Source organism: Carcharhinus amblyrhynchos, chromosome 19, assembly GCF_965287045.1.
Source record: "Carcharhinus amblyrhynchos chromosome 19, sCarAmb.v2.hapA, whole genome shotgun sequence".
Lineage (NCBI taxonomy): Eukaryota > Metazoa > Chordata > Chondrichthyes > Carcharhiniformes > Carcharhinidae > Carcharhinus > Carcharhinus amblyrhynchos.
The window spans coordinates 29723621-29740772 of record NC_137342.1 but is presented as its reverse complement, the minus strand read 5'-3'; the positions used below and the strand labels follow the sequence as shown (position 1 = coordinate 29740772).

General features: G+C 39.6%; 2 protein-coding genes across 6 annotated transcripts in view; one reads left to right on the top strand and one right to left on the bottom strand.

The window, feature by feature from the left end:
* The window catches only part of ccdc146 (coiled-coil domain containing 146), a 143711-nt gene extending 139971 nt beyond the window's left edge, over nucleotides 1-3740 (top strand). For 2 of the 3 annotated variants that reach the window (XM_080207452.1, XM_080207453.1), the window contains 2 exons: nucleotides 1208-1456; nucleotides 2409-3740. In XM_080207452.1, coding sequence (XP_080063578.1) covers nucleotides 1208-1456; nucleotides 2409-2612 — 453 coding nt within the window. In that variant the 3' untranslated portion in view covers nucleotides 2613-3740. The remainder of the gene's footprint in view (nucleotides 1-1207; nucleotides 1457-2408) is intronic. The other variant, XM_080207454.1, reaches the window with a different exon arrangement.
* Nucleotides 450-17152, bottom strand: part of gsap (gamma-secretase activating protein) — a 98264-nt gene continuing 81561 nt past the window's right edge. Inside the window, exons 31-35 of one of the 3 annotated variants that reach the window (XR_013888977.1) lie at nucleotides 15054-15220; nucleotides 14242-14331; nucleotides 13076-13537; nucleotides 8980-9097; nucleotides 450-889 (exon numbers count right to left, since the gene is read on the bottom strand). Coding sequence is in view for 1 of the 3 variants with exons in the window: in XM_080207457.1 (XP_080063583.1) it covers nucleotides 15120-15220 (101 nt within the window). In the remaining 2 variants the exon portion in view is untranslated. Of the gene's footprint in view, nucleotides 890-8979; nucleotides 9098-13075; nucleotides 13538-13796; nucleotides 15221-17152 lie in introns of those variants that run through there. The other 2 variants (XR_013888976.1, XM_080207457.1) reach the window with 2 other exon arrangements.

Sequence of the window (17152 nt, the reverse complement as noted above, 5' to 3'; positions counted from 1 at the left end):
ACAGTAGGACTAGGGGGCATAGCCTCAAGATAAAGGGGCGGTGGTTTAGAACGGAGTTGAGGAGGAACTTCTTCACTCAAAGGGTGGTGAATCTCTGGAATTCTCTGCCTGTTGAAGTGGTGGAGGCTACCTCGCTAAATATTTTTAAGACGCAGGTTGATGGGTTTTTGATAAGCGAGGAGATTAAGGGTTATGGGGAGGGGGCGGGAATGTGGAACTGAGCCACGACAGATCAGCCATGATCTTATTGAATGGCGGGGCAGGCTCGAAGGGCTAGATGGCCTACTCCTGCTCCTACTTCTTATGTTCTTATTTTCACATTTCAGCAGGTGACATAGCAACAGCTGCTGGTCTGCTGTTCACTGTTGCATCAGGGAGGTGACTGAGGCACCCTATGCCAGGAGGAACTAAATGGCTTTCTTTGATTTGATTTATTATTGTCACATTTATTCGTATACATATACAAGTATTGTTTCTTGCATGCTATACAAAGCATATCATACATGGAGAAGGAAATGAGAACATGCAGAATGTAGTGTTACAATCATCATTAGGGTGTAGAGAAAGCTCAACTTAATACAGGGTAGGGTCCCTATTGAAAGCATGAGGCAGGACAAGAAAATCTAGGTTTTGCTTGCATGGCAGGCTTCAACAAGGTACAAGGTGACATGGATGCAGAGTGTAAAATGTATCCACATTGTCTTGCATGCTTTCCATCACCAGGCACATTGAGTGAAATTCTTCACAGCTGATAAATGTACAGCTGGTTTTCAACCACAGGCAGCACATCCTGTACATCTGTGCCTTTATATTGTAAGCTGTCACAATCCTTTTATCCTATGCCAGTTCTTCGTGCTGCCTTAATTCAACCAGGCTGGTACGTTATATGCTGACAAAATATGGAAAGTCATGCATTTACATATGGTATATGAACACAAGCTCACTTGGTAATAAAGACAGATTTAATGATCTAGTATGCAAGCTAATTATCTCTTTAACTTGATAAACGTCTGTAGTTTTTTAAAAAAATCACAGTTCAAATTACTTCTTTTACTGCAGTCTACACTTTTTATAGCTGGCAGCAACTTCAAATATTCACCTAAACCAATGAAAAATTGACCAAGTTTCAACGAGCTTTCAAGATAGTATTTTGTAAATTAGTCTGTATTGAAAGGATCTTCATGGAATTTCTAATCCAAATTTTCAGGTGAACGAAATGCAAGGAAAGGTCAAGGATGTTACACGAAAAATGATGGCCGTGGTCTCTGAGCTGTCCATGCAACAGGCCAATGCCATGCAACTTCAACAGGATGTCAAGGATAAGCAGCAATTCCTGGAATTGTGCCACCAACGTATGGAGCAGGGTATGGCACCCAGTGAAGAGTTTGAATATGAGTGGTCGAAAATAGTGTACAAAGAAAGCAGACACAAAAGAGATTCTGAGTTGAAATCAAAGGTATGAACCCTGTTGTGCATATTTGCTATCAAAAATAATTTGTGAAGAGTAAATGCAGATATACTAGCTTACAAATTCAATTGTGTCCATTTATGGACAAATGGAAATGAGTGGGTAGGGAAGGACCACAAGGTATGATCTTTGAAACCAAATATTGACATATATGAAGCCCGAGGCTGAAGCCTGATTAAGATTAAGATGGTGTGGCAGATGGATGAGTATGGAGGGGAACAGATTGCAGTTGAGGTTTAGAGTTTGCCTGTCTTGGGGTGGGGGGGAGAAAGATAGGAGATGATAAGTCTCTACAGCGATTGGTAGCAGAGGTGGGGAGTATAATGTGATCTGCTGGAAGGGAGTGATGGCAAGGGGTAACTGGTGTCCTTTTAATAATGGATCAGGAGCACTGCTGCTGCTCCTAGCTCTGCATTCAGCAATGCATAAAGTCCTTCCTGCCAGTAACTGCCATAGGCCACAATGTGTATGTAGTATGTGACAAATGAAATACCCTAGGGGGCACACATCCAGCTGGAAATGTGTATGGGATTCCTACTTGCCATAAACTTCAGAGACCATTTAGGAACCAAAAATCTAGGCTGTTATTCTGCCTTTATTGTATAGTCGTAACATCACTTTTATAAAACCAAGCATTTATTTAAATAGAGTGCTGTGTTAATATTGTTCATTATTAGACTGGAAAATGATAACATTGCAGCTTATTTAGAGAAATAAATTAATTATCAATTCATTTTATTAGCATAAATTGGAGCTCCATTGTTGAGATATTTTTATTATTACAAGTCTGATGACCCATGACTAAGAGCAATCTCCTTAAATTCAACACAATCTATATGCATTCCAATGCATTACCATTCTACATTAATGTATTTTTACATCATTCAGTATTCAGCAACTAGACTAAGAATACTCTCTTCCCATTTTGTTCCCAAATTAGGAAGCTGAAGAGGAGGAAAAGCATTTATTGCCAGGTGGAGTCTTTACAACAGCTGAGCCAAGACCTAATGCATATATTCCAGATGATGACTCTGGACTACCTATTCCACGCCCTTATGGAAATATGGTTCCATTTAAACCCAGTGAGCCTAGTGCACATATGCGACATTATAGAAAACCAGTCATTAAACCAATTGAAATATAATACTGATGTTACCTGTTTCCTAAAAAATATCGCAATAGTAGCCCAACAAGGGGACAAGTGCTGATTAATCAAAGCATCGAAAGGTTTAAATTGTTTACAAAATCTTAGAATTTTTTGGTAAAGTATAATTTTCACTTTTCTTTTGAGATAGATTTACATGTCTAAACCAGTTTATGTTGGTTAAACTCAGACACTTTTAGTCCATGGAAATTGGGTAGTTTGCCAAGTTATTTGTATTTTCTTTGATAGAATATAAATTGAATTGGAAATGTTGCAAGATGCCAAAAAATTAAATGTATTTACTTTGCTACACATTGTGTCATTGTTGCAGAAGGTGATCAGTTGTAATTATTGTGCTGTGTCTTGGCGAATTGTCAGTGAAAGCCCATTATCTTGCTAAACAATTAAATCACAACATATCGTATTAGCACAATAAGTACACTGAGTTTTGCCATTTATTAGTGTTCCATGTTCTGTCTTTATCTAATTCAGTTTTATGAGAAAGTAACAATATGGTAAAAGAAAATGTTGTCCTTGATGGCCCTGTTCATTTTTTAAAAACTGCATTATTTCTGAGAGATCAGTGATGAGATTATTGATTATTACTGAATAGTTGAAGAGACACTTCTGCTCTATAATGAACAGTTGTTGCTAAAGTAATCTGGATGAATTTTCTGACTTATACAATAACTTATATTTATATATCATCTTTAATAAAGAGAAGTAACCCAAGGTGCTACAGAGGGGTAACAATGAAGAACTCAGAAGAGCACCTCAACTTTACAATTTCAATTTTTTAAATTTTATCCTGGAAATAATGAAACATTATGCAGTGTATCTATTGAGAGACTAGAGAGAAAAAAAAAGAGAGAAAAACTGACATAGAAGGGGAGAGGAATATGATAAAGCAAGATTTCAGTCTAACTACCAAGATAAAAAAACAACTTTCACAAACCAATACAATACACAAATAGTGCATAAAAGCACTCCTACAGATCTATGTTGCAGAGGCATCCAGTGGTATCTAACAGATCTTTTTGTTTGCTTTTCAACTGTATGTTGGGAAGAAATATTTTCTGCTGTTGTCCATTACTTGTCTTGCTTCTAAAACATTTGTCCTTCATGTTCTGTTGCTTGACTTTTGTAGCTTGGTGTCAAATGTTTTGTCATCAGAACATAAGAAATAGAAGCAGGTGTAGGCCTTCAAGCCTGCCCCACTATTCAATATGATCTTGACTGATCTATGCCACCCTCAACTCCTTTTCTGTGCCATTTCCCCATTGCTCTCTAGTCCTCGATCTATCAAATATTTATCCATCTCCACTTTAAATACTGCTAATGATTCAGCCTCCACTACCCTTTGGGGCAGAGAACTCCACCCTCAGAGAAGAGATTTCTATGCAGCTCTGTTTTAAACGACCATCCCTTTATCTTCTAGCCATGTCCCCTTGTTCGAGACTCTCCCACTAATGAAAACATCTCACCTTCTGCCCTTTCAAGCCCCCTCAGGATCTTCTATGTTTGAATAAGGTCACGCCTCACTCTTCTATACTCCAAAGAATATGGACCTGGACTATTTAGTCTCTCTTGATAGGAAAACACTCTCACCCCAGGAATTAGCTGGTGACTCTCCTCCAATATTCTACATCCTTTTTAAGATCAGGGGACCCAAACCTGTATGCAGTATTCCAGGTGAGGCCTCACTAATACCCTAAACAATTGCAACAAAACCTCCCAATTGTAAACTCCATCCCCTTTGCAATAAAGACCTAAATGCTGTTTGCCTTCTTAATTACTTGTTGGACCTACCTGCTAGCTTTTGTGATTCATGCACTAGAACATCTAGCTTCCTTTGCACTTCACTTACTGCAATCTTCCTCCATTTAGGTAATATTCTGGCCTTTGATTCATCCAACAAAAGTACATTATGTCACACTAAGCCACATTAAACTCCACTTGACATATTTTTGCCCAGTGACCCAATCTATCTATATACCATTGCAGAATCACAATATCCTCATCACAATCTGCCCTTCCACCTATCCTCATATCATTGGCAAATTCGGAAACCTAACATTCTGTTCAATCTGCCCTTCCACCTATCCTCATATCATTGGCAAATTCGGAAACCTAACATTCTGTTCCTTCCTCCAAGTCATTAATATAAATAGTGAACAATTGTAGGCCAAGAACTGATGTTTGTGGTATTCCACTAGCTACGTCCTTCCATTCTAAAAATAACCCATTTATTCAAACTATTTTCTATGTGACAGCCGGTTTTCAATCCATGCTAACACACTTCCTCTAATTCCTTGCATTTTTATTTTGACCACAGACCTCTTACGGGGTACCTTATCAAATGCCTTTTGGAAATCTAAATGGATTACATTCTGAAATATGTGCTGGTTAGGTGCATATGACCTGAACAGGCAACGGACTGTGGCGACTTTCACATTAACACTACAATGAAGTCAATGTAAGCCTTACTTGTGACTAATAAATAAACTTTATCTACAGGTTCCGCTCCATCTGTTCTCCCTGTTACATCAAAGAATTCAAGCAAATTTGTCAAACATAATTTACCTTACATAAAACCATGTTGACTAGGTTTGATTATATTCAGCTTTCCTGATTGATTAGCTTATTTCCTCTTTGATTACTTACTCTAGCATCTTGCCAAAAGTAGATGTTAAACTAACTGGCCTATAGTTCCCTGCCTTCTGCCTTTCTCCCTTTTTGAACAAAGGAGTCACATTGGCTGTTTTCCAATCTTCTGGTACCCTGCCGGAATTTAGCGAGTTGCAAAAAATTTTAACCAATGGGCTCACTATTTCTGCAGCATCTATCATATTGAACCACATAATGAATTATAAGAGCTGAATAGTTGAAGTGCCAAGATCCTACGCCCATCCGACTGCGATTCTTCCACAAAATTCAGATCGCCTCAGTCCATCCACCCCATGATGCAACCTAATCACTAGATAAAAGACTGAAAAAAAAATTAATCAACTGTGGGGTGGGAAAAGTTACTCAAGAGATTGGAAGAAAAAGTGGCAGAGGAAGAAAAATTACAACTGACAATAAATAAAAGTGAGAATGAGATATTAAAGAAGCAAGGGAGAAGTCAAGTGAAAAAACAAAACTGGATAGAAAAGTAAGAACTTGCAATGAAGGAAGGGAAAGAGTCCAATGCATTTGTAAAATCAGCTCAGGCTTAACTATCAGTTTGAACTCTTGGAAAGTTTGATCTGAGCTATCTGAGGAAAGCAATACTTCCTCACAAAGCCTTCAACGTATTTTGAACAATGAGGAAAGCTATAGGAAACAAACAGGATAAAATGCACACCTGATAAACTACCAAAGTCTGTTAACAGGCTCAGTTTACCTCATTCCCCCTTCAGACTGAGCCGTGATTTTTTAAAAACGAACTATAAACATTATTAAAATCTGCATGAAATACGGAGTACTTGAGGTAACACCAGATATAATGGAGGAGATTTTCCCTTTTTTGTACAGTCAGAAAACCAGCTACTGCTGGCTTCTCTGGCCACCTTGTGCAACACTCTGCACAAAAAAAAGGAGGCTTCACCACAGCATCAGCCTGGCACTGCTGGAAAAAGCCAGCAATGCCAGGAACCCTGAAAAAGTGCACCACAGCCTCTAAGAAAAACAGGAACCTCCCGATCAACGTATAAAGCGAAACTCCCCTCCCACATTCTCCCTGTCAACACACACAGGGAAACTCCCCCCATCCACCCTGTGTCAACATACATAGGGAAACTCCACCTCTCTCCCCCAATGGACAAGGGGTTCCCCCCCCATTTATGAAACATCCCCAAATGAGGCTCCCTAGAGACTACCCCCACATCAGGGGGCAATATCAAGGTACTGCCCAAGCATGCACCCCTCTCCCCATGGGTATACTTATTGAGGTGTTCCTGGTTGATTCCCCCTGCCTGGTTCCCATTTTTAAAAACCTGTTATAAGCCTCATCATATAGGGAGATCCTAATACGTGGGGAGGGGGAAACTGAGGCAGGGTGCCCTTTAATTACATTATTTAATTTAATGGGATTCCCAAACTTCCTGGATAGCAACCTTGTTACATCACTAGCAGGGTCAGGGAAAAATCTGAAAATGAGATCTTGCAGTTGACATTCTCATTGACTCTTGTGTGATTTTGCACCCAACATTATATCTGCAGAAATGAATCACAATTAGAGCTGGAATAGCATTAAGAGGGAGAAAGACTGGAGTGAAAAGAATCAATTGATGTAAAAAGCATCTGGTCCCTAATGTCCTTTAGGGAAGGAAATCTATCATTCTTATTTGGTCTGGCCTACATATGACTCCAGACCCAGGGCAATGTGGCTGACTCTGAAACTCAGTTCAAAGGCAGTTAGGGATGGGAAATACTTACTGGTCCAGTCAGTGTTGCCAACATCCCATCAATGAATTAAAAAATGGTTAAACTAGTTTCCAACATCCCAGGAAGATGTTACAAATGTAAATAGTTATGCTTTAAACTTTACTTCCAAGGTAAAACAATGAATTGGAATCTCAAGATAATTAATGAGCATTGCTACCTAGCTGCAACACCCATGTGTCCCATGTTGCTGTGGACATGGGCTTTGAGAGGGGAAGGGTTTCACTGCAAACATTGAGGCCTAGATTTTTTTTCCAGAGTTATGCATATTCCAGGGAGCTTTAAAAATGCAGCGTGTGACCAGGGTCTAGAAGTTCCTCTCCATTTTCACTATTTGGGGAACAGGAGCTTGACATGACTCCCACATGAGGGAAACCCAAACTTAAGTTGGGTAATTTGAACTCTTTGAATGTAAGCCTATTTGTGACATTAATAAATAAACTAAAAAAAAACTCAGTGCCAAGATAAAACAGATTCCATTTTTGCTGGATGAAGAAACTTATCCTACTGTATGTGTTAGGAATTTTGAGAATGGATATAAATACTCGTGAAGAGTGAATAAAGTCTGTGGAATTGTCAAATTGTCCAAGTCAATTAAATAGTCGGCTGTTTGAAAATATCAATGCTTGACTGTTTTGACAATCCATCGTTACAACAGAGAGGGAAAGTTGCTGTCACTTCAGAGTTTCAGATAGCTCAAAGAGCTTGTTAAAGGATTAGCTGCCTTTGGTGTGGGGTTATGAATATGTTTTTTTTGTCAGAGATTAAGTACTTAAGGGAATTAAATGTATGGGCTTCCATGAACAGTTTTTTTTAAATATAACTCTGTAATAGATATTTCAAACTTAATTTCATTTAATCTCAGCGTGGCTTTGGAGGTCTGCCCAAAATAGATTTTGATTAAGTTGGCATAGCCAGTGTAATGGACAATGGTGGTGTCTGGGGTGCACGTGAAGTAGCAATAATTTGGCATGCAACTACATAAAATCCCTAAAGTGCAGAAGGCAGCCATTCAGCCCATTAAGTCTGCACTGACCACAATCCCATCCAAGCCCTACCTCCATAACCCCATGTATTTACCCTACCTAGTCCCCATGACACTAAGGTACAATTTAGCATGGCCAATCGACCTAACCAGCAGATCCTTGGACTGTGGGAGGAGACTAGAGCACCTGGATGAAACCCACACAGTCACAGGGAGAATGTGCAGACTGTGCACAGACAGTGGCCCAAATTAGGAATCGAACCCAGGTCCCTAGTGCTGTGAGGCAGCAGTGCTAACCACTGTGCCACCGTGCTGGCCAATGGGATGGGTGTGGGCATGAGGTGGAACTAGCTGGCAGAGTACCATAATGGGTTATGTGGGTAGGTGAAAGGATGGGTTTGTTCAAGCATGGAGAGTAAGTGTGAGGGGGTAAGGAATAGAAAGCCTAATATTTAACAAATCAACTGGGAGGGACGGTGGTGCAATGATAATGCCACTGGACTAATAATCCAGAGACCCAGGCTAATGCTCTGGGGATATAGGTTCAAATCTTACCACAGCAGCTGGTAGAAACTGTCAATGCAGATACAGGGATTATTCTCGCTTGGGAAATTCTGCACACTATTATTTTCCAAATGGATGTCACAAAATTAGAATTCTAGCATCTATCTCTAATCTACACATGGCTTACACCAAGAATGTATGTAAATAGCGACAAAATATTTTGTACAAACAGAATAAACAAGCATTCTATTAAACTTGACATTCCCTGTATATAAAGATAAGTCTGGTCAGAAAGCATGAAGTAAAGAAGGTCATTTTACCCATCTGACTTGTTTTTTTATTTACCAATATCTGCTATACTGTACTCTATCCAACTATTTGATCTGAATGGTCTGCAAAGTTTCTTCTTACCCCCAAAGTAAATCAAGCAAAATTGGAGAGTATTTCACTAACCTGGAGTATACATGGTACCACACTTTCGAATAGCAATGAACTCAGAAACCATTATATTCCACAAAGCAAGAAATCACAGTTATCAAAATTCATCCTCATCAACATGGTTCTATAGGTTCTATGGAAAAAAAGTTGAATCCATTTGGATGGAAATTAGAAATATTAAGGGGAAAAAGTCACTGATAGGCATAGTCCACAGACCATCAGATAATATCATGGTGGACTGAAAAATCAACAAAGAAATAATTGATGCATGTAAAACTGGCACAGCAATTATTAAGGGGGATTTTAATTTACATTTTGGTCAAACCAAGTCGGTAAAGATAGCCTTGAGGACGAGTTTATAGAATGTATCCATGATAGCTTCCTTGAACAGTATGTAATGGAACCCAAGAGGGAGCTAGCTATCCTAGATCTGGTCCTGTGTAATGAGGTAGGAATAATTAATGATCTCACACTTAGGGAGCCTCTCGGAAGAAGCAATCACAGTATAGTTGAATCTAAAATACAGATGAATCGTGAGAAGGTAAAATGCAATATCAGTGTCTTGTGCTAAAAGTAGATTACAACAGAATGAGGGAGGAGTTGGCTAAGGTAGACTGGGAGCAAAGACTTCATGGTGGGACAATTGAGGAAGAGTGGAGGACTTTCACAGCAATTTTTCACAGTGCTCAGCAAAAATATACACCAGTGAAAAGGAAGGACTGTTGAAAAAGGGATAATCAGCCATGGATATCTAAAGAAATAAAGGACGGTATCAAATTGAAAGAAAATGCAAAGATTAGTGGGAAACTAGAGAATTGGGAAATCTTCAAAAGTCAACAGAAAGCCACAAAAAAGCTATATTAAAAAAAAGATTAGATTATGAGTAAACTAGCTCAGAGTATAAAAACAGATAGCAAAGGCTTCTACAAATGTATAAAACAAAAAAGAATGGCTAAAGTAAACATTGGTCCTTTAGAGGATGAGAAGGGGGATATAATAACTGGAAATGAGGAAACGGCTGAGGCAGTGAACAGGTATTTTGTGTCAGTCTTCACAATAGAAAACACAAATAACATACCAAAAATTGATGACAGGGAGGCTATGGCAGGTGAGGACTTAGAAACTATTATTACGAAAGAGGTAGTGTTGGGCCAGCTATTGCGGCTAAAGATAGACAAATCTCCTGGCCCTGATGGAATGCATCTCGGGTTAGTAAATGAGATAGCAAGGGAAATAGCAAATTTACTGGTAGTAATTTACCAAAATTCACTGGACTCTAGGGCAGTTCCAGCAGATTGGAAAACAGCAAATGTGATGCCACTGTTTAAAAAAAGTAGACAAAAGACGGGTAACTATAGGCGGTTACCTTAACTTCTGTACTAGAGAAAATGCTTGCATAAAGGAAGAAATAGCGAGACATCTGGATATAAATTGTCCCGTTGGGAAAAAGCAGCATGGGTTCACAAAGGGCAGGTCATGTTTGACTAATTTGGTGGAATTCTTTGAGAACATGTGCAGTGGACAAAGGGAACAGTGGATGTGGTGTATCTGGATTTCCAGAAGGCATTTGGCAATGTGCTGCACCAAAGGCTGCTGCATAAGATAAAGGTGCACAGTGTTACGGGTACTGTATTAGCATGGATAGAGGATTGGTTAACTAACAGAAAGCAAAGAGTGGGAGTAAATGAGTGTTTTTCTGGTTAGCAATCAGTGGCTAGTGGTATGCCTCAGAGATCAGTGTTGGGACCGCAACTGTTTATGACTGACAGATGATTTGAAGTGCTGGCCTTCATAGCGAGGGGGATTGAATATAAAAGTAGGGAGGTCTTGCTGCAGCTGTATAGGGCATTGGTGAGGCTGCAGCTGGAGTACTGTGTGCAGTTTTGGTCACCGTACTTACGCAAGGATATTTTGGCCTTGGAGGGAGTGCAGAGGAGGTTTACTAGGCTGATACCGGAGTTGAGCTATGAGGAGAGGCTGAATAAACTAGGCTTGTACTCGTTAGAGTTTAGAAGAATGAGGGGAGATCTCATTGAGACGTATAAGATGATGAATGGGATGGATAGGATAGAGGTGGAGAGGCTCTTCCTGCTCAGAAAAGACAGTAGGACTAGGGGGCACAGCCTCAAGATAAAGGGGGGGGTGGTTTAGAACGGAGTTGAGGAGGAACTTCTTCACTCAAAGGGTGGTGAATCTCTGGAATTCTCTGCCCGTTGAGGTGGTGGAGGCTGCCTCGCTAAATATTTTTAAGACGCAGGTTGATGGGTTTTTGATAAGCGAGAGGATTAAGGGTTATGGGGAGAGGGCGGGAATGTGGAACTGAGACACGACAGATCAGCCATGATCTTATTGAATTGCGGGGCTGGATGGCCTACTCCTACTCCTATTTCTTATGTTCTTATGAGTTGGGGATCAAGTATGGTGTGTCAAAATTCACAGAAGATACTAAGATGAGTGGCAGAGCAAAGTAAGTAGAGGACACAAAGTCTGCAAAGGGATATAGACAGTCTCAGTGAGTGGGCAAAGATCTGGCAGATGAAGTACAATGTTGGTAAATGTGAGGTCATCCATTTTTTTGGTAGAAATAACAGCAAAATGGACTATTATTTAAATGGTCAAAAAGTGCAGCATGCTGTTGTGCAGAGGGACCTAGATGTCCTTGTGCATGAATCACAAGGAGTTGGTTTGCAGGTGCAGCAGGTAATTAAGGCGGCAAATGGAATTTTGTCCTTCATTGCTAGAGGGTCAGAGTTTAAAAACAGCAAGGTTATGTTATAGCTGTACAAAGTGCTGGTGAGGCCACACCTGGAGTACTGTGTACAGTTTTGGTCTCTTTACCTAAGAAAGGATATACTGGCACTGGAGGGGTACAGAGGAGATTCACTAGGTTGATTCCAGAGTTGAGAGGGTTTGCTTATGAGGAGAGACTGAATAAACTGGGGCTATACTCACTGGAATTCAGAAGAATGAGGGGAGATCTTATGGGAACATTTAAGATTATGAAGGGAATAGATAAGATAGAAGCAGGGAAGTTGTTTCCACTGGCAGGTGAAACCAGAACTAGGGGACATGGCCTCAAAATAAGGGGGAGCAGATTTAGGAATGAGTTGAGGAGGAACTTCTTCACACATAGCATTGTGAATCTGTGGAATTCCCTGCCCAGTGCAGCAGTTGAGGCTACCTCATTTAATATTTTTAAGGTAAGGAAAGATAAATTTTTGAACAGTAAAGGAATTAAGGATTATGGTGAGCGGACGGGTAAGTGGAGCTGAGTCCATGAAAAGATCAGACATGATCTTACTGAATGGCGGAGCAGGCCTGAGGCCAGATGGCCTACTCCTGCTCCTAGTTCCTATGTCCTTATGTAACATTCTTAACCAGATATTAAAATTAGTTACAAAAAAGTTACATGATATACTAAATGACAGCTGTTTTACCCGAGAGCTCAGGATGGAAGAGATATTCCTTCTGAGCTGAAGATTAGTTTGAAGTTGATTAATTTTACACTCAGATTTTCCAGTTCATTCAAACACATTAAACTTCCATTTTACATTGTTCTGAGTATCTTTAGAATTGAATCTCTATCAGAGAGCCAACTGATCTCATACATTGGCAACCTTTTATGTTTTACTAGCTTTGACAAAGGATCATCTAGACTCGAAACGCCAGCTCTTTTCTCTCCTTACGGATGCTACCAGACCTGCTGCGATTTTTCTCTTTTGGTTTTATGTTTTGCTAATTTATTAAGGGCTGAAATTTTCCAATTTTGAAAATATACAGGAAACACAGCATTTCCAGGTCTCGAATCCCTCAATTGCGACAACAAGCACGTAGCTTAACTTTTCAGGAGACAGTCACTTATCAGGCCATCTCCTCATTCTGAAAGCAGGAAATAAATACAACTTGCCCACATCATGGGAGGTCAATAGCCTTCACTGTCAGCAGTGAGAGCACTGCTGAAGGCTAAACAGTAGGGATGGCAGTGACATAATGGAAGCACCATCTGTATCAAGGGAGCCATTGCATTAGGTCCATGATGATCAGACACATCAGGTTCCAGCAAATCCTTACTCAGTAGCAAGACTATGACATGGGAAGACTACAGACTTACCATTTTCTGCTGGCAATCATTTAAACCCCTTTGCTTCTCACGTTCCAGCATACTGTTGTAAAGCCACCTCCCTCCTAGTTGTAGGGTTGTTGACAGTGTGGACCCAGACAATGCTGGCAAAATTGCCATGATAATTAGTCATTCTATAACCTTAAATTGGCTACCCACCACAATGCATGAGTTACAAGAACACAACCTCATGGACTATGCAGACCTGGGTTTAGAAGGAGAAAAATTAATAGATTTCCAAGTCCTGATCATTTTTTAAAAAGTCATATTGGAAGCATCTGTGAATGGTATTGAGTGGACTTAAATTGAGATATACTCTCCTTGCTCCCCTCTTATGGCCAAATAGCAGACTGACTCTCACTGCTAAGGCCAACACATGAACAATGGTCACTTGGGTGCTGGACCAGATGGCAAACAGAATCCATGGAACTCTACCACGCAAGTTATCAAAACCTTTAGGAACAAAGAAAAAAAGGAGTTGCGACAAAATGTTACTGACGTTAAAATTTCTGCAATAGAAGAATATTCATGGGTAATACAGATTTAAAATAACTATTAAAAGGCATCTTTATTCCATTCTACTGTGACTGAGCAAACTTTTCCTACAATAGAAGCATAATCAAATGGTAACAGCTTTATCTATTTTGTGAGAGTTGAGTTAATTTTATGAATGGTTTATACATAAACAATAAATTTAAATCAGAAAAAAATATAGAAAAAGTACAAATTTATTTGTTTCACTAGAAATAATCAGGCAAATAACTTGCTCTAAATTCAACTACAAAGACAAGAATGTGCAACATACCGGCTTTCTAACAATGACAAGCAACACAAAATGCAGCTCAATGCAATGTTAAAAAAAATCAATTTCTATATTTACATACCGTTTCAAATCAAATTTCACAATTTTTGCAGAGAAACAGGTAGACTTGTTATCATGGGAGATTGCCTTCACAAATTTGAAATAACTAAAATTCAAGCTTTGGAAGTACAAGTGAAAGCATGTATCACCATTAGCGAAATACTGAACATATTGTATAAACAGTTCCTGGGGAAACCTCTGTTCTTTAAACAACTTCCAGAGCAATGTTTTATTTCCAAATGAGAAAGAAATCTACTTAGAAGTTAATTGCCAATCTGTCTTCTTGATCAGTCACCTGATAAGGAGCAGCTCTCCGAAAGCTCGTGGTTCCAAATAAACCTGTTGGACCTTAACCTGTGAGAATTCTTGTAGTCGATCAGATTCACTGCAAAACAAGTTAAAGATGGCACACTGAAGCAGACAGTAGAATATCAACTGCATGGATTCACAACTGTGTTCAAAAGATATCATATTTCTATTACATTAGATGTAATGTTTTCTTATTACTCCTAAAACATTTCAAAGTAATACTTTATCTCATCAATACTTCATCCATTAGAACAAGGATATCTAACAGAATCATGTCTCAAGCCCCGGAGATACACTATCCATTGTTAAATACCTCAAGAGTTAGCCATCATGGATGTATATTTAATCAGAAAATACATAATCTTGCTATTTGAGTTTTTCAAATAACCATCACAGGTAGGTCACCTGCACTATGATTGGTAAACTAAAATTGCACTTATTATGGCATTTACATTCCACTTCTTTGATTAATGTTTTTGCTTTTGTAAAAATCCTACCACCAGTTTTTCCTTCATTTGGGAACATAGGATGGTCTCACCCACTGATTTCTCCAGATCCACCAGAATATGCTGGCGGGAGGGTGACAAATAGTCGTTCTTTGAAATTTGTGCTAAATAGTGCAAGGACAGCTCAGCTTAGAAACTGAAAAATCTTGACCCATTCCACAAGCAGAATTAGCAGTGATAATTAAGTGGAATATGTACCAACAGGATGAAAAGCAAACTCTTTTCTAACAAGTCATAGACGATATTGTGATCATTTTGCAATTTTATAGACAACCTTAAACAGAACAAAAACCTCTTCAGAGTTATTGCCAGTATTGAAGTTTTCTCGTTTAAAGTATCCTCATAGAAAATTATTATTCTATTCATCTTCAAGACCAAGAATAGTTAATGTCTGCTTCAGGGCTGCTACTTCCACAAACTTTGCATCCACATTTTCCTGATCTTCAAAAGGATTCAATGCTGCAAAGAGAAATAAAATCCATATGTATCAAATGGAAACCTAGCAAAGAGCACATCAGGCAGCCTCTTAGCCTCTAGCACACAAAGTCAATAATGGTTGGATCTGGGTTCCTCACAGGATTGGCGGCCCATCATGTCATTGTGGCACATAATTCAGAGAGAAACTAAGCACATCTTTATGGTTAGAGAGTTAAAAAGAAACAAGAACTAGGGGCAATAGTAGGTTACATGGCCCTGCAATCTGCTCTGCCATTTAATAAAAGGATAGCTTAAATCCACTTCTCCAGTCTGTCCCTAGAGTCCTTTTGGCCCAGAGATCTAACAATCTCAGTTTTGAATACACTCATTCGCCAAGCACTCATGGTCCTTTGGGGAAGTGAATTCAAAAGATTCTAGAATTCCTACAGTGCAGAAGGGGGTCATTTGGTCCATCAAGCGTGCACCCAGTCTTCAACAGAGCATCTTACCCAGGCCCTATCCCTGTAACCCTACATATTTACCCCGCTCATCTTAACCTGTATATCTTGGGACACTAGGAGACCATTTAGCATGGTCAATCCACATAACCTGCACATCTTTGGACTGTGGGTGGAAACCAGAGAATTCGGAGGAAACCCAGATGGGTAAAACATACAAACTCCACACAGACAGTGACCCGAAGCTGGAATTGAACCAGGGTTCGTGGTGCTGTGAGGCAGCAGTGCTAACCACTGTGTCACCGTGCCGTCCCCAACAAATCATTCACAAACCTTCGGGTAAAGAAATTTCTCATTTCTGTCTTAAAACCCGAGACTATGTGTCAGATTTGTGTCCCACAAATAAGCTGGGAATGTCTGCAGGAATCGGCTACTGGACTGGAAATCTGAATTTACTCCTCAAAATCGAGCTCACGCCTGCAGGAAGTGGTTCAGGGAGTTTCAGTGAGATCACCTCTCGTTCATCTAAACTCCAAAGAAAACAGGTTCATTGTAGTTGATTTCTCCCCAGCCATATTATTCCAAACACAACCTAGTGAATCTTTGTCGTGCCTCCTCTAAGGGAAGTTTATCTTTCCTTGGATAAGGGAACCAAAACTGTATGTAGTACTCCAGTTGTGGTCTCACCAAAGTCCTAGAATTGCAGCAAGAGTTCCTTACATCCAGTCCTGATTGCCACTCTTTAGGAAGGATGTGAAGGCATTAGAGTGCAGAAAAGATTCATGAGAATGGCTCTGGATGAAGAACTTCAGTGACACAAATAGATTGGAGAACTTAGGACTGCTTTCCCCGGAGAGTATAGAAGGTTGAGAGGAACTTGACAGAGGTGTTCAAAATCATGAGGCATCTGAACAGAATGGAGAAAACAGAGAAAAACTGTTCCTATTGGTGCAAGGATCAAGAATAAGAGGCTACAGATTTGAGGTAATTGGCAAAAGGAGCAATGGTGACATGAGGAAAAACTTTATCAAGCAGCAGATGGTTAGGATCTTGAATCCCTACCTGACAGCGTGGTAGAGGCAGGTTCAATCAAACCACTGAAAAGGAAATTGGATTATCATCTGAAAAGAAAAAATGTGCAGGGCTATAGGGCTAAGATAGGAAAGTAGCACTAAGGGAACTGCTCTTTCAGAAGGATCGAATGGTCTCCTTTTGTGTTGTAAGCATTCTAGGATTCTATCTGCACAGTAAACTTTGAGATTTGTGTACAAGGATCCCTGAATACCTTCGAATACCAATATTAACTAGTTTCTCACCTTTTTAAAAATATTCTTATTTTCCATTCTTCAAAGTGGATAATTTCACAATCCCTATATTGTACTCAATTTGCAATCTCCTTGCCAATAACTAGACTATATCTCTACAATAAAAGCAAATTACTGAAAGATAAACAGAAAATGCTGGAAAATCCCGGCAAATCCGAAAGCATCTGTGGATAGAGAAAAGAGCAAACATT